Below are 25,918 nucleotides of genomic sequence, written 5' to 3'. Positions count from 1 at the left end.
TAAATCATAATTTAAATTGACTATTTGCTGCTCACAGAAGCTTTGTGACAGTCAAGAATAATTTATAATAGTGCTGTCAAAATTACTGCATTCTTTTTTGTGAGTCAATTGTAATATCTGACACATTAGAAAGAAAAATGAACACAATTAGCACGGCTAGATCACTTCACAAGTTGTGTAGGGTTCTGTAAATTGCACAGGTGGCTCACCGTCCCCGTGTCAAAACAGGTGTTAATGTGCATCAATGAGGAGAAAAAAAGAAACAGCTGAGGGTAAACTGATGGAACAGTCATCAGGTAAACTTGTTTTCCATTCTCTTCAGATACGATGTCAACAAATAGCACTAACATTAAGTTAATGTGCAGTCAACTCTCGATCTGTCTGTGTCTGGCCTGCATCCACTTCCATGAGTTCTGCTTTTCTGGCACATGAAAATACATTCATATCCATGTGCACAAAAAAAAGTCTGCCTTCCAGTAATTAACTCTATAAACATTTGTCCAGGCCAATTACCCTGGGGCAACGTCGAAACTTAAAACGAGCATGCTTAAGTTTAAAATAAGGAAATGGACTCAAGCAAGATGGCGTCACAGTGACTACTGATTTGGAGAAAATTAAAAAAGGTTGATTAGCTGGGTATACTGGGCAATATGATTACATTTCTCTCAATAAATATTACTAAGTATTCATTCAAGCCACAGGACTGTGCAAAAGCCTTCAGCTACCTGTCATTTATTTATCATTTGATAGGAAAATAGGAGATAAGTGCATCAATTTATAGAGATATTAGACAGTCAACATGCTTTTAACGAATTCGGCAGTGTGTTTGGGATCATCATCAAGCTGAACTGGCAGATATGCAGTCCCAAACCTTGACGGAGCCTCCACCGTGTTTTACAGAGGGCTGCAGACACTCACTGTTGCACCTCTCTCCTGTGTAATTTGATATACTTCAGCCTTTCTCACAATAACCAAAGAAAGTCTTTGAAAGATGTTCAGAAAGTCTTGATAAGTATCGCCTCACGAGCTCTTGAACAACAGTCTTGCTACTTTGAAGTAAAACATAAAGAAATGAGTGGTGATTCAAGACTTTTGCACATTACTGTAAGTATGGGTTATTTATATTTAATGTTAATATTCACTTCCACTTATTCCACTTAGAGGAAATTAATTCAATATTAATTCCATGCTTTTTTCAGTCTTAAAAAGGTAATTTATTGCAATTAATCCCAGCAAATCTTTTCATTAATACCTTTTCTTTTAAACTGATTAAGAGTTGTAGTTACAAAATAATAGCATCTTAAAAAAGAGAGTAATTGACTACAGCAGGAGGAATTTAGGATATTGTCATCATTATGTCATTAAGCTGTTCTGAGTTATGCTTCCTGCATTAAGAGCTAACTGTAAGATAAATTGGCACAGGTGTAAACATGACAGCTGAATCATTCACTTAATCTAGTTATATTCATAATACTGGGGTGCATTTAAAGTTTATCCTGTTACATAGTCAGTCAATATTACTCTTGTTGTAACTTCTCCCAGATATCCATCTGCACCTTTAGCGCAAGCTTAACAACGAGTTTTACAGGATTACGAAGCATGTGAAGCCAGTTTTACAGAGCAAAGTGGTGCAGTGGCGCATAAAGATTAAGACACAAAGCTACAAAGTGTGTGCAGAGTTAATACGCAATGCTTTTGCTGCATGCCGTTAGTACTCATAACAATAATTATTTCACGAAATCTTTATATTAATTTGATTCCTTGAGCCTCGGAAGGATGAATATAGTATTCATGTCATTACAAATACCTGTCTATCCCCAGATACGGATCAACACCAAAGTTTAACTTTAAGCAACCTTGCCCCAGGGTCAATCTGTCCACCAACTTTCATGAAGTCAGTTCAGTTTGTGAGATATCTTCCTGGCAGACAGACAGACAAAGCAACTGGCAGGCATAAACATCATATCCTTGGCAGAAGTAAGAAAACTGAGTATTTAATGCAGGATCACTGCTTCATCCTTATCAGCACCATACAAGCTGTACAACTCCAAAGTAAAGCTCTCAGATATAGTAACACCAACACAAGTCAGGGATTTCCGAAGTGAGCTTAATATGGCGGTCATTTGTTTTGGCCCTTTATCTCAAATCTAAAACAAAATCTTAAAGAAAACAAAACAAAAAAAACCGCAAACGGAGACGACAACAGAAAAATCGTGGCATCCTTCTCGTCTGCCGAAGGTAAAATTTGTCACGCTGACAAATCATAATCCTGTTTTGATGGCACAAGCCAACTTAAGAATGATAACACAAAATGAAAGCTGACTTCTGCATAACTGAACCAAAACAGTGATTAATAAATGCTCAGAGCCAAGCCTATTCTCCAATTCTGAGGCGCTCCTCTCTGCTGTTATTGACTGTTGTGCTTGATGAGACTTGTCTATTATTACTGCGGAATTATGATAAGAGGTGATCGATTCCCCTCTATGTGCTGCGGATGTCAGATCGATTATGTGACTCAGACCTGTGATGATGGTGTAGCCGATTCCTCTTGGTCGACCAAGATCCTGGTCAATGGCTGTTATCTTCCGCACTTCGTATCCCTGCAGAGACACACACGCACGCACAAATATAACCTGTAAGCTGCATGCAGTCTTCACAGACACATTTTTTTAGTTGTTGAAAAGTAGTTTCCACTTTAATCAGAGAAAAAACAATAACATCAAACCCTTGGGACACAGTTAGCAGTTTTTGCTAAATAAAATACAACTACATGCTATTTTGTCCTCTGCTATGTGCACACAGGATGATAGACGCCTTGAATGTGTTTGAAATCTCCCTTTCTCTTTTCTTCTTTTAAAAATCAGGACAGGATACCTTAGTTTATACCGGTGAATCAAATATCTGTAACCAAAGCATCAACAAGCTAACAGAATATTCCTAGGCATATCAAAACCGTAAATATCCACTTATCTCTCACAAAGACGTGCCCATCAAATTTTAAAGCATAACAGTATCGTATTTCCAATCCTCCTTTGTATCTCTTCAATGGAGAGGGTGGAAAAAAATGTAAAAAGTGCAGGCAAATCACAAACTATTTTTTCTTTATGTGTGTTATTAGCATTTCATTGGGGTTTATTTCTCCTTTCATTGTTTCGAAGTTCCCCTGCTGCGTCAATGACTCTGCTACTCAACAAAACCACAGTGTGACAGCTGAAAAAAGAGAAGAAAAAAAATCAAAACGAAAGACAGAAAGCTATTTGAAAAGTCTTTGATCCGCTGAGCTTTCTCAGCCTTCTTGCCTCAATCAGACGCAGCGGTGGTACTTAAAAACCCCTGTGCTGCAGTGTGAGATTGAGAGACCTTCCCTTACTTACTTCCTTCTCTCCTCCCTCCCTCCCTTACTCCCATCTCAGCCCTCTCACTCACACCCGAGCAGGCTGCCTCCCATTGATCCTGCAAATTGTGTCTAAGACGTGTTTATGCTCCATTTCTGCCAAAGCATCTCCTGTCATTGACCAATTACAGCAGAATCAATTACAAGCCTTTTAGAGAGACTGATTCGCACCTATCACAAACTGAGGGGGAAACACACCCACACACACACACAAACGAGAAAGATGCAGGGACATACTAAGAGAGGAATAGAGAAAGTGAGTGTGGAGAAGTGATGCTGAAGTAATATGAGCAATATTCTCGAGCTGTCCACACAAGTGCAATATGTTCAATCAAGCGTCAAAGATACAATCCCTCCCCTCCTTCACACACATGCAGACACACACTAACATGTATACACTGAACCTCTTCTCCCTCTTTTCATCCTTTCATTTCTAGCTATACAGTGCATTACCCCCCCATCCTCCTCTCCTTCTCCTCATTGAGTTGACAGCCAAATTGCGTTTGTCCTAGAAGGGGCTTAAACGTCAGTCCGAGCACAGATTCACAGCTATAACAGCTAAAAACCCTGCCCTGTGATTTCATCTGAAAATAATAATAATAAAAAAAAGCATTTCTTCTACTCCTTTGTCAAACTTTTCCCTGGATGACTGCTTGATTGGCCCAGGAATAAAAGAAAGACAGAAACAGAGAAACAAACAGGCCGCCAGAGAGGGAAAGGTAGAAACAGAGCGTGCGCACTTACACCTTTGAGAAATGACCTATGACAGGGACCCAAGTTTGATATCTCTACGTGTAAATGTCAAGGGCCTTGAGAACAGTTGACACTCATTCCGTCACTGTACGCCCTCGGCTTATCACCACCAAACACTGCATAATGGAAATGACACAGAATACCACATGAGGTCATTGAAGGAGTGTCTGTGTATAAGTGTGGTGCTGCTGCGGGCTTGTACTTATGTGTCTGGCTTTAAGCACTGTTGTAATCCTGTGTCTGTAGTGGGGTCAACAGGGCTAAGTAATAGATTTCTGATTTTGGCTGTGTATCTGCCGTGACCTGCTCTTACATTGTAACTGTAATAGGATTAGACACTGCCCCCTACTGTTAGAGGTAAGAGATGAGGCACTCCGAGGCAGTATTACTGAGGATTAAAGCTTCCAAGCTGCTGTGATCTGGAATCCACTTACTAATGTTAACTTTACAATCCAATGTAATTGGACTCTTTTTAAAAAAAATCTTCCCTCTTATTCCCTCATCTAACTTTATACCTGGCTTTTTTTCTTCTCTCCGGTCACCTTTTTCTCATTCCACCCCGACATCCTATTCTCTTTCCATACCCTCACACCTCCCCCCTTCCTCCTATTGTGACCTTCCTGGTGACAGTTGATGAATCAGAGAGTCCGGGAGACACCGGGCTTCGACTCCGTCACGCCCCGTTAATATGCATGCAAATGTAGCACTTGACATTTCTACTACAGCGCATTCGGGCTGGGAACGAGGGACGTGCGGGTTGTTGTGTGAGTCGGGGGGCTGATATGGGTGAGAGACTGGGGACGAGACAGAACGAAAACTGATAGAGTGAGAAACCACAATCGGGACGGACAGTGTTATGCCCCTGTGTGTAATTCTCTCTCTACAAGTGGAAACATCAGTAGCTGGACCATTAGCCACCTGGGAACTGAGTTTAAGAGCTGAGCCAGGAGAGTGAACATAATGGTGTACAGAGAAACAGACATTTAGTGTATCACATACCCATTATAAACCTACTTGAAACTGAAACAAAGCTACGGCCATTTTGAGTCCCTAATGTACTTCATGTTATACCCAGACTTCATACACATGCCACAGGAGGCTCAGGAGTGACGATAAGATGTGAAATATCATGCCGTCATTCAATTAGAGTCAATTCAGTTTTTTTTATAGATGGGCGATCGTGGCTCAAGAGTTGGGAGTTCGCCTTGTAATCGGAAGGTTGCCGGTTCGAGCCCCGGCTCGGACAGTCTCGGTCGTTGTGTCCTTGGGCAAGACACTTCACCCGTTGCCTACTGGTGGTGGTCAGAGGGCCCGGTGGCGCCATTGTCCGGCAGCCTCGCCTCTGTCAGTGCGCCCCAGGGTGGCTGTGACTACACTGTAGCTTACCATCACCAGTGTGTGAATGGGTGGATGACTGGATAGGTAAAGCGCTTTGGGGTCCTTAGGGACTAGTAAAGCGCTATGTAAATACAGGCCATTTACCATAGAGCCCAAATTACAACAACAATCACCTCAAGGTAATTTATAGTGTAAGGTATGGCCCCAAAAATAATACAGAGAAAACCCCAACAGTCAAATGACCCCTCTGAGCAAACACGTGGCAAAAGTGGGAAAGAAAAACTCCCTTTTAACAGGAAATAACCTCTGGCAGAACCAGACTTGGCAGTGAGGAGAGGGAGACAGGACAAAAGACACACTGTGAGTTCAATTGTAAACACATAGAGGTGAGTGAAGGAGAAATGCTCATAGCATCATGGGAAACCCCCACAGCCAAGACCTGTTACAGCCTAACTAGGGGAGGATTCATGGTCAGCTGATCTACTATAAGCTTTATCAAAAGGGGGAATTTTAAGCCTAACCTAAAAAGTACGAACCATCTGTATCCTATTCAGATTGGGAGCTGATTCCACAGAAGAAGGTCCTGAAAGCTAAAGGCTCATTCTCCCATTCTGCTTTTAGAAACTCTTTGTTTTTAATCATATTTCTTTGCACGAGTTGTATACACCTACTGAATAATCAAAGAGCAACATGAGCATGAGACAGGAGGAGCGGGATATGAGAAATGAGGTAAAATATAAGTTGAATGTTCTGGCATCAGAGCAGGATGGAAAGAAAGAAAAGACGAAAGCTGCTTGAAGAGGGTACACACTGTGGTGGTGAGATGTAAAGTGGGACTGTATTACTGACCAGGGGAACATCCTCCTCTATGTTGGTACTGTAGGGCAGATTGGTGAAAATGGGATCCATGTCTTGGACATCAGTGATGGTGATAGCCAAGCTGGCAAGCCGTGACAGAGGTCTGATTTTGTCTTGATCCTTTCAGAAACCAAAAAACACAAACAAACAAACACAGTATACATTTAACAGCGCTAATGCAATTTTGCTAACAGAGACTAAGTTTTGATACTGTATGTGTGCTGACCGTAGCGTTGACGGTGAGCTGGTAGGCTGTCGTCGTCTCATAGTCCAGAGCTCTGGTCACAGTGACAGTGCCTCGGGCTCCATCAATGGCGAAAAAGGCAGAAGGTGGCTGAAAGGAGAAGAGAACACTGCCCCCAGTGCCTTGGTCTGGATCGGAGGCGTTTACCATGAATATGGATCTGCCCACTGGTGTGTCCTGAAAGACACATCAAAGAAGACACACAGAGAAGTGAATATATACAAACAACAACCCAAGTGTATGCAGGAAGATATAATAATAATGGATTGGATTTATATAGCACTTTTCAAGGCACCCAAAGCTATTCATTCACTCTCACATTCACACACTGGTGGAGGCAAGCTACAGTTGTAGCCACAGCTGCCCTGGGGCAAACTGACAGAAGCGAGGCTGCCATGTCGCGCCAACACCAGTAGGCAAGTAGGGTAAAGTGTCTTTCCCAAGGACACAACGACCAGGACAGAGAGCCCAGGGATCGAACCGGCGACCTTCCGGTTACAGATGCGCTTCCCAACCCCCTGAGCCACGGTCGCCCACATATCTCCTATAATTACATTTAAAAGTCAGAGAAAAATAAAGAATGAAGCAGGTACAGGTTTTATTAACTACGAAAGCAACAGATGGCAGTTTAACTTAATTAATAATTATTATTATCCAAAACAATTTGGTTGTGATTGCGATTGATCCCCAGCAGTGTTTCCCATGAATAATGACATCTAATAACAAAGTATTTGTAGTCCATCTGGATAAATAAAAGCAATGATTTCAGTAATACAGCTAAACTGACGCGAATGTGAAACAATAACCCCAACGTTGGTTTTGAGTTGTCCGTGGAGATCAGGCACACAAGACAAATTTATGGCAGACTTAACCCTCTTGTTTGCAAGTGAAAGAGCAACTTGCCGGGGTAAGGCAAACTGTTGTTGTTACAATAATGCATCTATCCCTACAACAGAAAGTATTTCTTGCGCTTTGCTGTCTGTAAATATATGCATTGCCTATCTGTGTTGCCCACAGAAATGGTCTTGGGTATCAAAAAGCTAAAAGCAAAGATATATGAAATGCCCAGAAAGGCTGCAAGATGCTACACCAGAGGGTCATGTGTGAAATAAAAAACCAAACAAACAAAAGAAAAAATTAAATAAAAAAAAGAGAAGGCTGTATAAAGACACACATTTTCCAGGTAGCCTGAAAAGTCTGTGGAACAACGGCATCATTAATTGGAATTTTATCTCAAAACAGCCACAAATACATGCACGATTAATAAGAAATGAGAATGTGTACAGGTACAGAGGGGAAAGGACGTGAAGGAGGATGGGACGCATCCTGATATTCCACTAAAAAAGAAAAATAAAATCCACTTGCACAGGTCTTCTACTCTCTCCTCCTGTTTACCAGACCTGTAGACACAGACCAGAGAGTGTGTGTGTGTATGTGTGTGTATGTATGGGTGTCTACGTTTACGTGTGTGTGTGTGGTCTTGTCTATCGCAGGGGCAGAGTGTGACCACATGGGGAGGTCATAGTGTTGAACTGAGCTGGGCCCTGAGCCAGAGCTAAAGTGACACAGTAAGAGAGCAGTTGACCCCACAGTCTGTCTGCACCAGAGGTGTGGACTCGAGTCACATGACTTGGACTCGAGTCAGACTCGAGTCATTAATTTTATGACTTTAGACTTGACTTGAAAAAATGTTCTAAGACTTGTGACTTGACTTGGACTTTTACACCAATGACTTGGGACTTGAATTGGACTTGAACCGGTTTACTTGAAAAGACTTGATATTTTACCCCAAATATAAAATTTAACATGCATATTATATAGAGATTGAAAATGTGACGTCATTCACGGGTAGAACCGCAAAGGATTCTGGGAACTCGTGGCAAGCGGTACTAGCGCACGCAGGCTTTCAATTGAAATCAGTCACACAGCGATAAAAAGAAACACAAAAATGGCAAGAAGCTGTTGTATCATTAACTGCAATAGCCGGTCGCATGACAGCCACGGGAAGCCGACGGGTAAAGAGATCGGTTGTTATCGGATTACGTCGTTGAAGAGAAATTGTTCAGCCATGTTTCCGAAGTAACAAAGACGCGACTGGATTGCAGCCATTCTAAGACCAAATATAACGTCCCAGAACCCTCCAGCTCACAGGTTAGTCTGCTCCAAGCATTTACACGAAGGTCAGTGTTTTTTAGTACTTAATACGTCATTTTCATAACATAATTAGTGATATAGGTTACAAGCAAGTCTGGCGCTGAACAGAAATTGTCGCGCTATGCTCCTTTATTTATTGTGCATAAATAGTGAATTGTCCTGACACAATATTGCGTTTCGCTTCTGTTATTATGGTACATTGACAAAAACATATACTTTTATTCACAGGATAAAACAGGTTTTTTGTATCACTAATTGCCCAGTACGATTACAGCATACAGTATTATTGTCACTGCTACATTTCTGTGATGGGTACCAGAAATTATTTCCACTGCTAATTAATTACCATTGAGCTCAAAGGTCCTATTAATAAACGGTTAATGAATGTGTATTTATGAAGACAATTTGTGAGACTGGTAAACTTATGATACGTACGATGGTCTTTCGTTCTACACGGTGCATTTCAAGGTCCTGTACCCATCCGTCGGTAAACTGTACCTGGGCTTGTTGCAGTGACCTGAAGTTACTAAACTTCATGAGTGTATGCGCTCACTCCAAGAACCGTATGATTATAAATATGCATATAAATATGCTACGATGAGATAGCTGACTTCATCTAACTAGCAAATGTTGTCCAGGCTACGTTGGTGATACAGTTTTTTTTAATGTGTATGATATTTTTGTCATGCGATTTTAAAGCTGGTCCTACAACCGCATCCAAGAATAACATGCAGCTTATCTCAGAACTGTCGGTGAAAATTATTCTTGGAGCTAAGTTTAATTGAGCTGCATTTTAAAGAGGTGCAATTTCACAATTTGTGTATATTTTCTACGTTCACTTTTGTCATGTGTTGAGAAAAACACAGATTTAAAATTACATGGTCTAATATTTACATTTAGCATAACTGCAACATTATTTTTTCGTTGTTTTTTTTTTTTAAAGACTCGAAAGGACTTGAAATTCAAAGTTTCAGACTTGTGACTTGACTCGGACTTTTACACCAGTGACTTGAGACTCGACTCTGACTTGCCTGACATTACTTGAGACTTGACTTGAGACTTGAGGATAAAGACTTGAGACTTACTTGAGACTTGCAAAACAATGACTTGGTCCCACCTCTGGTCTGCACTGGTGTCAGGGGAGTGTAGAAGCCTATTTGCATGTGCATGTGTGTGTGTGTGTAAATAGTGGTGTGTCAGAGTCCATGAAACTGTGTAACTGTGTGTGAACGCCTGGGTTAGAGGGGGTAGACAGTATGAGCAGAATCAGACCTCGCGTGGGCATATGTGTGTACGCATTTGTAATTTGTGTAATGAAATGTGTGCTCTGCTCTCTCGGAGTGGTCTCTGCATGCAAACATAAACAGCATCGCAAACGGGTCTGTCCAACCACATTAAGCTAGACTGCCATATACCGAACGCGATGGACGCGAATAAAACGCCCCAAACGCCCCTAATTTGACGCGTGTACATTCGCGTCTCAACGCGTGTCCAAGAAAAATCCATCGCGCGTCAAAATATGATATTTTGACGCGCGTGAACCGGAAATGTGGGAGGAATGTGGGAGGGAGTTGTGCCAGACCGGTATCTTTGCAAGATGGCAGCTATCGAGCTAGCACTTGAAGAGAGAGTCTCCCTTCTCTATGTACTGTGGAGAGCAGAGCAGCAGCGTAACAGACGTCCTCGCCGTACCTGGGTCCATCAGGTCCTCCAGAGGCATGAGCAGTTTGGTGAGTTTCACCACTTGCTCCAGGAGCTGCGCCTGGATGACGGCCGATTCCAGCGCTATCACCGTCGGCCAGTTTGAGGACCTGCTTTCCCTCGTCGGTCCCAGCATCGCCCGCTTAAACACCAACTACAGACGCTCAATCCCACCTGCAGAGCGCCTGTCCGTCTGCCTGAGGTTAGTAAAACTATTTAATACGGTAGTCCTTTATTGATACCTGTGCTAATATGCTAATCCATCCAGTTATACACTGCTAACATGGATGTGCTATGCTAACAGTGAATGCTGTCGGTGTTTACTGAAAGCAAACTGTGGTACAGAGACGACTCTTTATAATATTTCTAGTGATACTCAGAAGGTCTCATCAAGTCCCGATTTAATTCGATTTATGCTGTTATCAGTGTTTGCATGATAGCATGGCTGTGGTGTCACATCAATGTATGCGCTCGGTGTTTGCTGATATCAAACTGTAGCATTAGGACCACTGAGTTAACCTTGTAGTGATACTCACTCCTTTTTATTTAGACCTGGTTTAATTCTGGGATAGTTGAATATTTGTATATAATCCCTGCAGCTGTCAGACTCTATAGCAGGGGTCACAGCCTTTATTAAAACAGAGTTAGATAAAACTGTGAACAGTTTGATTCATCTCTAGTTACATGGTTCTGTCTTGATAAGCTGTCTTATCACAGATTAATTTTTCAAAAATATTAATGATTTAAGCAAGGAAAGGGCTACATGTCAACATACAACTCTTTATTTCTATTAATGTTTTACTTCATTGCTACCTGATTGACATGTTTAGGAATTATGAGTGATTGGCTCACTGTAGTTGTGAAAGTTGCTACCAATCAAATTATGATATGTTAAAGTTAAAACAAAACAACTGTTTTAGATATTATCTAATATACATTTTGTAATTATCCTTATAATTACAAAATGTTTTATGTAAGATTTAAGTTTTGTGATTTATATCTGACATCACAAAAGTATTTTGGAATTTGAATAATGTATTTTGTAACTGCAGTACACATAATACTGATTTTGAACAATTTTGTCCAGGTTCCTTGTCACCGGGGACTCCTTCAGGACCATCGCGTTCAGTTTCAGAGTCGGTGTGTCCACGGTGAGCCAGATCACCCCCCAGGCAGCGACGTCCATCTGGGACTGTCTAGTGGACGACTTCATGGCTGTGCCTTCACCTGGAGACTGGCGGTCCATCACAGAGGGATTCCAGGAGCGCTGGAACTTTCCTCTGTGCTGTGCAGCTCTGGATGGGAAGCACATCCAGACAAAGGCACCCCATATATCATATAGGAGACACACACATTGATATACACTAAATATTCATTTCATTTCTTTTTTGTGGTGCCCAAATTGATGCACCTGCTTGATTTTGTTTAAACAATTATTGCACACTTTCTGTAAATCCAGTAAACTTCTTTTCACTTCTCAAATATCACTGTGTGTGTCTCCTGTATGATATTTAACTGACATTTTTTATTGTAACAACCAACAATTTATACAGGAAAATAATGTCTATTAACAAGGTTGCCCAAACTTCTGCATCCCACTGTATCAGTATATTTTGTCATTAGTATAATATGAAATAAATTCTACATGTGTCAAGTCGTGTGCCAACATTTGCTGTGTAGTAGAACTGAGACATTAGTCATTATAAACATTTATTTGAAATAATATTAAAAGTCTCAAACAGAAAAACATTAAACATAAATATATAAAATATAAGAATTTACAGAGAGACAGGAATAAAAAGGACCAGCTGCTCTCCAGAGCAGGAACAAGGCTGAGGAGGAAATGCTCCATTGGAGACTGGTGTGGCCTCTTCAGGGACTCCAGGATGGCCAGCTCCACCGCCGATGGACCGTCCTGGGACCCGTCCCTCATCTGCCTCGGAGCCGTCCTCCTCTGTGGGCCTGTAAAACAGCACAAAACACAAAGAAATGAGAAGGCTGCTACTAGATTTTAATTTCAACATTGAAAAAAAAAAAAAAAACAATAACAGGATATAATCAGATTGGTTGTAGATATTTAGTAAAGGTGATCACAAGGGAATCCCACCGACTAAAAAGGTATCAGTGCTTGCTGTACATATCTGTGGGTGCAGCAGCAGGAGCTCAGGGACTGGGGATGCTCTGCTGCAGAATCAGTTGGTTCTATCAATACAGTATTAAATGTTAACAGGTTGGATATAATAATCGTAGAGTAGACAGTGGTCCCTCATTTATTGCAGGGGTTCTCAGAATAACTAGCCCCTGGTCACAGTTCTCACAATTGATTCTCAAAGTGCAAACCTTTGTAGATTGCAAAACGTAAAAGTATTATTATGCCGCGGTTTGTCTTCATCTGCCCGCCACTTTCGTGCGCCTTTTTCCCTCACGGTGCAGGTGTGTATTTCCGAATGAGGCTCATAGTTATGGGTGTTTTTGTGCTGTTTTTTCTATTGGACGCGATGGTTATCAAAACCAAACGTGATAAATTTGGCAAGCGCAGGAGATTTGTCAATCAGGCTGCAGAATGCAATGCTGTACTGTGCAATAAAAAATCAGCGAAAAAGCAAAGCAGTGACGGATGAACAGCGGGACCACTGTGTGCTGTTTATTAATAAACAATAAAATATATTCCTAAATGATAACATGCATAAAAGCAGAACGGTATTTGTACGTCAGTGGGAAAATAGCGGTGGCTTGCTAGCTTTTGTGCGGCTTCCCCGGGTCAGTGAAAACTTTCAAAAGAGAAATGAATGAACTTACCAGGTTGCCCGATCTCTTCACATATCTTCCTCCAAGCTCGGTCCTTTTTATTCCTGTCTCGGTACTGAAAGCAGCTGGTGTTGTACAGCTCCGAGTTGTTTGCTACCGCATTGATTAGCCTTCCCCTCCATTGAAGTATGAAAGGCTTTGGCTGGATCTGCCCCTTTGACCTAGGTAACAGCCACGTCACCAGGCTCCTGATTGGTTGTCGCGGCGCGATTTGACGCTGGAGTTCAGATTTTTCCAACTCGAGCGGTAGACGCGAAACGCGCGTATACACAAAATGCAACACAAAAACTCACGCGCGTGGTTTTATTCGCGAGTCAAACGCGCCAGACGCGCTACACTGACGCGCGTTTCGGCGTTTTCGCGACGCAAATCTGCTTCCGAATTTTCGCGAGACCCGCAATCGCGCGTCATCGCGCCTTTCCATTGACTTTACATGTAAACCTGACGCTCTATTCGCGTCCATCGCGTTCGGTGTGAACACACCGTAAGGAGAGCAACAAATGTCAACGAGAGTAACAGAGCAAGTTTTTTACCCCTGGAATCCTCGCTGTGTTGTGTAATGTATGCAGACGGGGTCCCGGATCGTTTCTCAGATTTATGTAGTGAAAATTAATATAATTTACTTTTTTTTTTTTTTTTAAAGTAGGTCTGAAAGTTGTGAATGCTCAGATGTAATCGGAGGCCTCGGGTTAACATTATATTTCTTTTAGTGCAGTTGCTCTGACTACAGGGAACGACACTGTGGCAATAAGAGCGAAAAAGGAAGAGCAGAAAATCTATTTCTTGTTAGAAAAAAATGAAAATAAAAACTAATTTTTAAAAATTGAGAACAACAACCAGAGCTGACAGCTTTCAGTCACTTTCCATGCTCTGCTCTCTCTTTTTGGGTCCCTGAGAAGCTCTGCTGCATCACTTTGAGTGTAACCTGGCTGACAATTGCCGAGTGAAGGAACAGAGTTACTAATCCACTCCCCCACAACAATAACTGCATTTGAATAAACATCTAAGCTGCATTTCTCTGATATATTTAATATGTTTGTCAAGTTGTCTGCTTAGGAGGAAATTGGAAACACCTCTAAAGGTACCCCACAGCCTGCAGCGCGACACCCGAGCACAGCAACAAATTAATTGGATGAAAATATACGCAATCAAACTCTAGGTGAATTAATTAAATACTGTTGCATGTAACGTGTGTGTGTGTGTGTGTGGAATGGATGTCGACATTATCAATTCTGCTTTGATGTCAAGGAGGCAGTTTGATGGTTAAGTGTTGTGTTGGGTGAATGCATGTATGTGTGTGTGTGTGTGTGTGGCACTTTTTGGAAAAAGTGTTAGGATGATATCTAAATGTGTGTGTGTGTGTGTGTGTGTGGATAAAGAATGTGATCTGATGTATCCTTTTCTTCCCCTGAAGCATGCCACCTTCTATCTCTCTTTGCGCAGCAACCTGTGAAACAATAACTCATAAACACCGCCAGGGTCAAACGCCGCAAGGTTCGGTAAATAACGCAACGCGCTCATATATGTAAACGCACACGCGCGCACACGCCAGCACCAGTTTTGATCTCTCAGATTTGACAGAGGCACAGCATTCAAAGCACTTCAAGCAACAACAGTTCAAAGCTTTGCCAGGATGTGCAGATGACCAACTCTCAGCAGAATGTGTCAGTGTGCCAGTGTGGTGCTGCTCAGGTTAGCGGGCTCGCCTGCGTGAGGGTGAAACTCGCGTCTGAGCCGCTATTCGATTTTTTTGGAATCTCTCCCTGAAAACGGAATGCGAACATTAACCAGTCACATTATTCAGTCTTATCTTCTTGCTTCCCTTTAGTCTCTGAAGGTCAAACTGCTCAGTTTGCATAAACGGTGCATTTTAATACTAAGAGCAAAACAATAAAGCAACCTATTTAAAGAGTTTCCTTGGATCGTCAGCTCCTCTTGATGGATTTCTCTGCATTCCAGCAGTCCAACACTAAAGAGAGCTCCACGGCCTGAAATATTCTCTAAGCAGCCACTACACAATACTGTCTTCTACTAGCACTTTTCTCCTTTCCAATTGGTCACAGTACCCTTCCTATTGGGCTATTGATTGGACTCGTGTGAAGTCGATGTGAGTGACCAGGCGCAAAATACAAGGCAGTGAATAATTCTGGTTTTATTAACCTATAAGACTACGCAATCATTTCTCCATAAATGAGACAGACAGTAAACAACAAGGACACAAGAATGGGTGAGCACTGGCAGCTAAACTGGATACTACTGAATGCTAGTTGAGAACCATGTATGTGTCACTACCTATATCTTCAAAAGAGCAAAAGCCAATTGGTTTGTCACGGCACATATTCCAGCATATAAGCCTTGACAGTGCTTTGCAGCTTTTGAATAAATGGGGCTATTTCCTTGGGAAGAAGAATGTTAAGTGGAGAGATGGTTGAGGAGGGATGAAGACAGTTCCCTGCTGTGTCTTATCTGAAGTGCACTGTGGGAATCACTCTTCTCCCTCTGAGAACTGCTACTTATGAAAGAAGGAGAAACATACAGCAGAGATATATAGAAAGATAGAGACGGAGGAGCATTCTGTTTATGGTACAATTCAAATATTAACTGAGAGCTAATACTAATTTTGTGTCACAGTAACGCTGAAATGCATAAAAAATGAACATAAAAAACCCTCAAATGCAAAAGTGCTCCCACTAAATACTCCTACTAATATTTAAAATGAAAAAAAAAAGACATTTTTAATTGCTACCTGTGTTATTGTAATCAGTTTGATAGATTTTACAGAACCTACTAACCTAATAACAGAGCAAAAAAAAAGTATCCTTACATTTCTATAGTCCAAAAAATTTCAAAATACAATTATGCTGCAGCACCGATCAATGAAAGAGTGAGAGAAACTGCGGCATCGATGAAACTTCCCAGGAGCTTTGTGGGCATCATTGTGAAAAGGAAGAAATCAGGAAGCACATTTCTGACTTGGCCTTTCAGCCAACTCAGTAAAAGTTTAAGGAAGGAAGGCAAGTGACCAAGAAAGTAGTGCTCACTTCAGTAATACCTCTGAGATCCTCTACAGATAGATAGATGCTGGACAGTTGCCTGTGCAGCATTACGTCAATTAGGCTGTAGAAGTGTGGCTAAAAGAAAGTCATGCCAGTTGTCAGACAGCACTTAAAAGGCAAAGCGCTGGACGAAGAGTACTCTATGTCATAGATAATGTATATAATATCAATATACGTCTGGTGAATTTCTTGGTACATCACCTTTCTTATCAAGCATGTTGTGCACAGTTTGCAGTAGCCAAGGATTCTTATCAGGGACAGAGACAAATCCTTGAGAATAAATAGCTTATGCAAGACACACTTAACCAAAATACTTCAGATCACATCCTATCATGCACACCCAGAGGACGGTGCTGGGACCGTTTCTGAAAAATCGAACAGTCCAAGATTAGCTGAACACCTCTGATGTGCTCAGTGAAGTCCTCTGACTAACATAGGCAGCAGAATTTCTTAGGAATGATTTCCAATTAATATCAATTAATAAACCTTAAACAGTGTAAGTTCTACTCCAAAGCAAATGAAAACGTACTATTTCAGTGTTTCATCTTAACTCTGCAAAGACAAAAGTATGAAGAAGGTCGTAAATGTGACACGAAAAACAGACTACAAGTTGTAAGGAGACTGAAAGAACGCAGACTGCGATAAAAGGAAGGGGAAGACAGAGAATACAGATGAGGAAATCAAACTGAAGGCCTGTCACTAACAACCATGAGACATTTCTAATAAAGAAGGGGGTCCCCATTCGCTTTTAACTTTGCCTCTGCTTTATCGTACGGTGTGTTTGCCCTGCCTTCTCCACTACTAGTCCTCCATGTTTAAAATTTCCGGTTTTTAATGGCAGCGGCACTTCTGAGGCCGCAGAGAGTCAGAGCTGGATGGACCAGGACTACACGCCGCAGCTTCTCTGTCGGACTTTAACAGGGCTTGAATCCCCTGAGGGCTGGACCTGTGAGGATTCCACTGGTTAAATGTCAGCGGTCTCCTCTAGGAGTCCTTGAGGGAGCAGTCCCTACAACGAGATTAGACTCTGTCCAAGAGTGCACTTAGTTAATTCATTAGTGTGTCACTCTCAGTATGGAGCCAAATTCATTCACACTGTTGTGTAAAGGTAAATTATGCTCTTCAATTGGACGAGCTTAAAAGCTCCAAATTACTCTATTATTTATTCAATTAATTCGACAAATAGTTAAACACGGCTCTTACAAAGCAGAAGAAAATACAGCGCTCGTTAAAGAGGAGAAAAACAAGTAAAATATATAAAGTTAAACATTTAAAGCTGGTAGCATATCGCTGCTGCTCATTAAACAAAAGACTGCAAAAACAGCACCAATACTTTGCACTTTGCCTCTCTCTGAGGAAATGCAGATTGGTCTCCATCAGCCCCTGAATTTATGCCATAATGCGTGTATTTTTTGAACAAGATAAACAATGTTTCATCACAGCTAGTTAGTATTCTTCTAGTATTCTTCCTAGCACATACTGGATATGTTTAATACATTTTCTGACGAAGTCTAAGTTCATTCGTCTTGTAAAAATAACCCGAAGCCCTTGATGCTACTTTGGATTCACGCCACCATGCTTCTTCCTTCTTAAGTGCTTCATTTGCTTGGGATTTACTTATCTATGATATTTATAACAGCACAGAAACTGCATTGATTTCACTGCTCAGAAAAGACAGGTGTATTGAGTGTGAGCTTTTCTAGCCACATGGTCTAGAGATCAGTGGTGATAAGCAAAAGATGCGGCTCTTTTAAATACTTTTAAATGTTTTATTGATTGGGCCTGTGTCAGCTGGAGCTTATTTATCTACTTATTTAACATGTTTGGGTGGCAGAAGCTTCGAAGTAAGTGAAAATTTTTTAATGATGGTATACAAGCTGAATAAACCACACTCTTGCCCAACATGACAGTTTTTGCAATGTTTCTGAGTAGAGCACCTGAATGCAACTTAAACAAACCTTAAAAAAAACATCATATCTGAGAAAAGTGTAACGACTTTTTTTTTTAATGAAAGGGATATTTTATAATAATTAGTATTTATAAATCAGGCTTAGCAAAAAATTTCAACAGTTGATTGTGACATATAGTCACCTTAGATCCTAGCAGAGTAAAGCCAGAACAAATATGAAACTTTGTCATTTCAAACCGTATGACGATGTGATTCACTATATCTTAAAAAAAACCCAACTTAATAAGACAAATGGATTGACAGAAAGCAACTAACTGAACGTCCAACTACTCCAAATGTGTGGCCCTGCTGCTGTCGGCCAAAAATCCATCTGCGACCCGTCGATTAAGCGAGTAACTTGTAAGTTAAAAATGCTATCACTACGATAAAAGTCACGCTAAGTTTTTTTATCCAACCTAGTAAAGCCGATGGCCAGCCTACAGACTTCTAAGTACAATGTTTTGTTCTTATTTTGTCAGAAATGTTAAAGACATGGTGATTTGAAGGGGCAGCGCCTGGGTTTCGGCTCCCTGCTGCTCGCAGCGCCAGAGGCCCAACTGTTCACTACAATAGAGCCATGATTACACCTACACTGCTCAGAAGGTTTTCAGTTCCTCCCCAGCTGTCTGCTCTCCGCTTGCAACCCAGCAGGCATGTGATTGTACCAGCTCAGCTCGCCCTTTCACTTTCTGCCTCGCACAACCTCTGTCCCTCCATCACTGCCTCCCACATGTGGCACCTTGTCACACTACCCCGACATTATTCCGACCTATGTGAGGGAATGTATTTCAAATGAGGAGAAAGTGCAGAACTGCAGGGCAGACAGATGTTCCCTTACAAAAAAGGGTAAATGATTTGACCAAGAAAACATGGCTTTGGTTTCTGATTAGCTGATTCCTGTTAGTGTGACAACTTAACGGTTTAAAACATATTTTTAAAAATTAATGGTCCAGTTCTCCAGGTAAGAAGAATAAAAAGCACTATTGCTATGTTACCAGGAAACTAAGGCTACGTTCACACTGCAGGCGAAAGTGCATCAAATCCGATTTTTTTGACCCTATGCGACCCATATCCGATCATGCTATGACAGTGTGAACGGCGCAAATCCGATATTTTCAAATCCGATCTGGGTCACTTTCGTATGTGGTACTGAATCCGATACATATCCGATGTTTTAGAAAGCGACTGCTGTTTGAACGGTCAAGTCGCATTAAATCCACCTTTTACGTCACCGACACAAGACTGAAGCCAATTATCAGCGCCAGAGAAGCGCCCGAGAAGACATCGCGAACGCTTCCTGGCCATCCAGCGTAGATGTCAGTGAAACTGTGGGGAAGACAACGTAAACATTTTATTTGTACTGTATAATCTGCAGATTCTGACAGAAATCTGCAGCTATCCTTTGAAGCACCGCTCCTCTCTTAAACAGCAATAAGGATCATTATTAGGTTATTTACATTATTATGTAAATAACAAAATAACTTAAAGCAAAAATTGGGAAACGTGAAGTCCGAAGTCTTTATATTAAGGGCCATCAGTCAAACAATACTGTTGCTCTGGGTCTAAACAGAGCGCGTTGTGTGTGACATCTTGTTTTGCGTATGCGGGCCGCTTTGAGCGTTCACACTAGAGCGCGTTTGCTGTCGCATTTTATTTGTAGTGTGAACGAGCAGTAAAAAAAATCGGATTTCATCAAAAAATCGGAATTGAGCATTAAGACCTGCAGTGTGAACGTAGCCTTAGAGCCAGTACAAGATCTCGCCATGCTGATTACTAAAATTAACAGTCAGTGTTGTCGTACAATAAAGCAACATTTTTGCATTCAAACATGATATTTTTATTGAAACCTATGCTACAAAACAGTCGGGAATTCCCACAAAGTGGAAAAAATTTGCAAAAAAATGTCCTCTCTAATGCAGGTGTCACAAAGTGCTTTACAGCTTAGTCAAAGAATATGAGACAAGTAAACAGGAGCCGTCCACACTGACTTAGGCGAGCTGTTTAAAGTCATTTAGAGGGCAATCTGAGAACAGTGCCTGTGCTGTGTGATGCTAACATTTCTCATTGCTTCCTTTGCTCCTTCCTTGCATCTCAGCTAATCTCTACAAGGATGTGAGAGAAACATGTGAGGAAGAGATTCAAGGTGGAGAGATGTAAACTGTCATGGTTCCTGGGTCGTGGACTCAGTGCTTTGAGTTTTGTCTTTTCTTTATTCTAGTTGTGTTATTAGTTCCAAATTTTGCTTATAATTTGAGTTTCATTGTATATTAGTCTTTAGTTTCCTTAGTCCATTAAGATTTAAGTGCCCTTTAGCCCTTTTTTGGTTCTCTGTTTTTAGTATTTATATTCTCAGACTTTTTTTAAGATTAGTTATCTGGGTTCTGCTAATAGTTATAGTTCATAATCAATTTCTTGTTTTTTGTTCTTCCTCCTCCTTTTCCTTCTTCATCTCTGTGTCAGGTGTTTAGTTACTTCCTGTCTTATTTTGTTTGTCTCTTGCTTTGTGTGCATTGTGTTCATTTTTGCTTCCTCTTTGTCTCGTTAGCTAGATTCTGCTCGACTGTGTCTCGTTTTCCCACAGTCTTCTTTCTCTATTGCCTCCAGTTTGCCATCCAAAGGTCACAGCAAAAATCCAGACTCTTCAGGTCAGGCAACATTTTTAACATTTTTGGTGTTCTTAACTGTTTAACAATTTTTCACTGCTTCAAGGTTCAGTGTGTTGTGTTCGAAGATGCTCTACTGCATACCTTGGTTGTAACTCATTGTTATCTGAGTTACTGTTGCCTTCCTATCAGCTCAAAACAGTTCGGCTAGTTTTGCTCAGAGAAGCGCCACTTGCTGGATATTTTTTTTTTCCAGACGATTCTTTGTAAACCCTAAAGATGGCTGTGTGGGAAATTCTCAGTGGATCATCAGTTTCTGACCTGCCTGTCTAACATGCCAGACAGTTCCCCAAACCTTCCTCACTCTGATGCTCAGTTTGAATTTCAGCTCAACTTGATGATGCCTATATGCTGCTCCCATGTTACTGCCTGATTAGATATGGGCACTTACAAGCAGTGGTGTACTGAATAAAGTGGTCAGTGAGTAAAATAGATCCTGAAAAAATACAGGCACGAACTGCACAGTTACATGGTATATACAGTATGTAAGACTTTCTCATATAAATAGGTGAGGCCATGAGCTGGCAATAATTTCACAGTATGCAGTTTTGGCAGAGATGCTGAAGCAGGTGAATCACAAGAGTACTTAAATTAATCATAGAGGTGACACACAAAACCATATTTCACATTTGAAATTAGCTTATCAATAATTCACTGGTATTGAAACAAGATAAAGTGTCCTTCATCTGCGAGGTTTCGATAGCAAATGAGGAAAATTATACAAAAATGATTTATACCCTGCCAAAAAGAGTGCGGTTCATCTTACTTTAAAACTTTGGGATTTTTAACCCTTATTTCTGTTTGTGTGACTAATACTTGTTCAACTATGACTTAAGTCCACATTACTTATCTCATGGCTATGTTGCGTGTTATATTTATAACGGTGGCCTGTAAGTTTCCAGAAACATGTCCAGGATCCCGAGCTTCGGGAAACCTAGCTTGTGGCTTAACATTCATTATTTATTGCAAAGAAACTCAGTGAATAAGGTCGGTGATGAAACCATGTAGCAAAACAAGCCCACTTCTCAAGGGAGGTAATAGCAAGTTTAAATACTGTATGTCATGGCAGTAACATTTACAAACCAATGAAACAGCCCGTCTCATAAAAAAATATGTCAGTAATTACAATTCCACTCATGGTAAATGTTGTGACAGGGCTTCCTTCATAGCCCGTGATTTCCCAGGGGCAGTGAGCAGTAGTATGTACCTGTGATAATGCGATGGAGACTGGACTTGGGGCTGAGGTGGAAATGGGAAACCCACCTCATAAAGCCCTCTAACCTTAGGAGACCCACTTGTAAAGCTTACGTGTCTGATACCATCATTTCAGCCAGAGTATTGAGTGTTATCTTGAGCCAGGTTTGAGCTAAGAGACTGAATGCGTGAGTGACAGCGTGGAGTCTACTGCAAACTCCAATTGCAGGTATGATGCTTTCTCGCAGTATAATTACTGTTAGTGAGCTCAACTCTGAACATGAGGGATGGAAACTGTGCAGACACCCAGTGTGCTTTGTTCATAATTCACTGAATTAGCAGTGATAAGCCAACTGCCTGTACTTGTCTAAGTGTGCTTTGTCGAGTAGAAGTAGAAAGTGAAATCTGTCTAAAAGAACATTTCCAGTTGCTTTGGATCAATTCTCAAAGTGTTTTGAATGTTTAAATGTGGGATCCTTTAAGAGAACACACATCAGAAAGATGTGGGTGTTTTAACTGTTAAGGATTTTAGTGCAACTATTTACAGTGTGGACAACTATTGACTGTCTTTTAGAGCGAAATAGCTGAGATTAAATTTACCTAAATATGCTACCATTATTATTTCATGGTGTAACTCATCACCTGCAAACAGTCTCTATAATCTAATAATCAAGATTGACTTTGCTGTAATGCAGGTTGTCTTCGTTTACACATGAGTAACTGTGATACTATTTGTATATCTTTTATTGATTGATGTTTTTCTGTAGTTGCTTCCTTGTGGATAGACTTCCAGCTGGTACTGGTGAAAGTCTGCTCTAGGAACAGAAATATACATTAGTTTTAAAGTTTTAAAGTTAAAATAGTTTTAAAGTTTTGAAAGATTTTAAATGCAAGACTGTTTTCTTTACCTGTGTGTTTGAGCCAAAAGAGTTCCCAGCCATCCTGAGTGTCATTCAAAGGTAACCTAACCAGGGGCGTAATTTCAAGGGAGGTTAGGGGGGTTATGACCCCCCCCCCCCCCCCAATAATAAGACCCAACTAATATATAAACCCCCCCCCCCCCCCCCAATAAAATTATGAATTACGTTACATAAATAGGCTGTTGATTTTCCTTACTCATTTCAGGTATTACCAGCAAAATAGTTGCACGTTTAATCATCTAGGAATTTACCCAGATTTATTTATTTATTTAGACAGAGATCTTGACACCCCCCCAATGTTCAGCACAAAGTTACGCTGATGATCCTAACACTAGCCCCAGAGTCGTACATGTATAAGACTTATGCAGGACTTGAGGGCAACAGAATTACCAGTCCTGTGTAAAGTTTCTTTTTCTGTTACTGCAGTTTATTGTACTGTGTGACCATAGGAGGAAAAATATTTCCCCTCACACACTTGTAAATCTAAGTCATCTTCTTCTTTACAAAGCAGAAGAGAAAACATTGTGCTCTTAAAATCAAGATCCGAAATTAATTTTATCAATGAAAGTAACTGGGCTAAACCACTATTGTACATTATAAGATGAAGAAGAAGCACTTATCTGAAAACTCTGACCACAAGAATTTGTCATTCTGGTAGCTTGTTTTGAAAGCCTTCTTTCTATCTATCTATCTATCTTCAATTCATATCTTTATCCACTTTGACCTCCAGATCACAACCCAAATAAACATTTTCAAGCTGAATTGGAGACAAATTAAATCAACATAATAATGGGCTGGATTGGCATGAGCCACCAGACTCTCTGGATTAAACACATTCAAGACTGACCTGAAGCCATCTAACCATGTATATACTGACAATATTTTATAGGCATGCCTCTCTAACAGTTATCAGTCATTTTCTAATGGCAGTTAGTCTTTCCTCTCTAAATCGTTTGACCCCCCTCTGTTAAACTAGTCAGTAAGGCCTAATACGCTGCAGTAATGTGGTGCAAGTCTTTGTGTACCATACAGGAACTGATGTCCAAAAAGTGTCTTACATTATAACCTGCTTTTATTCCTTCTTGTTCTCTCTCGCTCCACTCTATGGTCCGTCTGCGATTTTCTGGAGAAGCACTCAGCCGAACAAAATGATTCCACACCAGCAGACAGGGAGAGGGGCCACTTTTGAAAGGCAAAGACAGCCTCCCAGTGTGTGTGAGAGCGTGTGAGTGTCAAGGATTCATGATGTGTTCCTGTAATTTCCATTTAGATCTTTTTGAGGGGCTTTTTTTGTTTGGCTGATATTTTTCAATTTTAGTGTTTACTATTTTCAATAATGGAGTATTAATTGAAAAGTCTTATGTTGCTTCAAGTTTGGGTGACTATTTAAAATAATATATTTTAAAAGTAGGACTTTGTTTGGGGAAAGGTTTGAGGTAGCAGTAATGGTTAAAGTAAGAGGATTATGAGATAGGGAATCAATGCCTCCAGTGGATGGCGTGTGTTTGTATGTATGGGTTGGCTATTTTCTCCGTGGAGAAAAGACAACATATTTATCTCCTTATCAGTCTTCTCCCAAAACTGCCTAACCCCCTGTCAAAGCTCATGGCTGACTGCCTCCAAAGAGCTGGAGCTGTTTGTTTAAATGTAAAGGTAATCAGGCCCAGCATGCTGCAGGAATCCACAGAGCCAGAGAGAGACAGATGGGTAGATCCCAGGGGAAGGGTACAAGGACAGGCCAAATCACATCAGCCAGCTCTGCAACCTTTTTTTTTTTTTTTTTACCTGTTATGGAAAGTTATCCATATCGGTTTAGAGTACTAAAAGTACAACTCATTTTTCCTGCCTTATTTAAAGCAGTTACCTGTAGCTGTGGTTGAAACTATTGCTGCTTGGAGGTAGGGAAGCTCCTTTTTCTTAAATTTCTCTCAAATTCAAATGCAAAAGTTTGTAGATGGAATGCACATTTTAAAATTGACTTTGACAGTCTCGTGAGGACAGCTTAGTGTACATAGCATTCGGGTAGCAGCAATTTTAGCTCACACTCACGGAGGTTTTTGCCAGTTAAAATGTCATACAGCTGCTCGTATTAGCTGACACGAGCTATTATATTCATGACTAACTTAACTTAGAGCTCTACAAAGGTTTGTGTGTGGACGGGTGAAACATTGCTTCAGTCCTCTGAGACTTGAGGCCATTCATTTATGCTCTCTTAAGGTAGAGATCAGACAAACTAGTTGAGCGAATTCTTAAATCCTGAAGTCTACATCAGAGCATAATGCATTTCTGGTATTTGTCAGGCTGCAAATAGATCTTATACTTCTAAATTCTTCTCTAATTGGTTAGTTTAGTAAATTCTGCTTTTTAGCATAGTGCATTTTTAATGATTTTAGGCAAATTAATTCATGTTATTCATGTTATAAGCCGAGCTCCCAACTAATGGCTTTCCATTTCAAGGCTGCTATTACAACATAAGAGGCATGCTGAAGGTGTTAGCATCCCAGTGTCCAGATAACATTATAATGCTGCTATCAAGAATAATAAAAACGATCAAACAAGATAAATGAGCTTCATTTGCTTCATGCAAAAATGTAGTTGACATGAATCAGTGATTACCAGATTACCAGTGACTGCTTAATGGATAACAGTGAAAGATGATGAATCCTGTTTCCTTTTCCTACTGTTGAACATCTTGTTCTCATACACAATTTTCCTGTCCTCCCCAACTCCCTTTTTTAAGAAGTCATTTTTTTAAAATAGAATTAAATGCAAATTAGAGTAGAGCTGATTATCATATAAACGGCTGTTGCCTAGGGGGCAAGACACTCTGGCTTTATTTATTTATTTGGTCATATTCTTCACAGTTCCCCATAAAACTCTGACTTTA

General features: G+C 40.7%; 2 protein-coding genes across 2 annotated transcripts in view; one reads left to right on the top strand and one right to left on the bottom strand.

The window, feature by feature from the left end:
- Positions 1–25,918, bottom strand: part of cdh23 (cadherin-related 23) — a 184,809-nt gene that overhangs the window by 104,583 nt on the left and 54,308 nt on the right. The window contains exons 6-8 of the mRNA XM_085369492.1: positions 6,570–6,764; positions 6,335–6,463; positions 2,522–2,600 (exon numbers count right to left, since the gene is read on the bottom strand). Coding sequence (XP_085225618.1) covers positions 2,522–2,600; positions 6,335–6,463; positions 6,570–6,764 — 403 coding nt within the window. The remainder of the gene's footprint in view (positions 1–2,521; positions 2,601–6,334; positions 6,464–6,569; positions 6,765–25,918) is intronic.
- LOC146620240 (uncharacterized) lies at positions 10,385–12,083 on the top strand. Its single transcript, XM_085369490.1, has 2 exons — positions 10,385–10,644; positions 11,530–12,083. Exons 1-2 carry the CDS (start codon positions 10,385–10,387, stop codon positions 11,798–11,800), a joined length of 531 nt encoding a protein of 176 aa, XP_085225616.1. The 3' UTR covers positions 11,801–12,083.

This window comes from Diplotaxodon limnothrissa, linkage group LG13, assembly GCF_057381915.1.
Source record: "Diplotaxodon limnothrissa isolate DT_005_m linkage group LG13, D_limnothrissa_male_GT1.1, whole genome shotgun sequence".
Taxonomy (NCBI): Eukaryota; Metazoa; Chordata; class Actinopteri; order Cichliformes; family Cichlidae; genus Diplotaxodon; species Diplotaxodon limnothrissa.
This window is presented reverse-complemented; position numbering and strand designations above follow the sequence as displayed.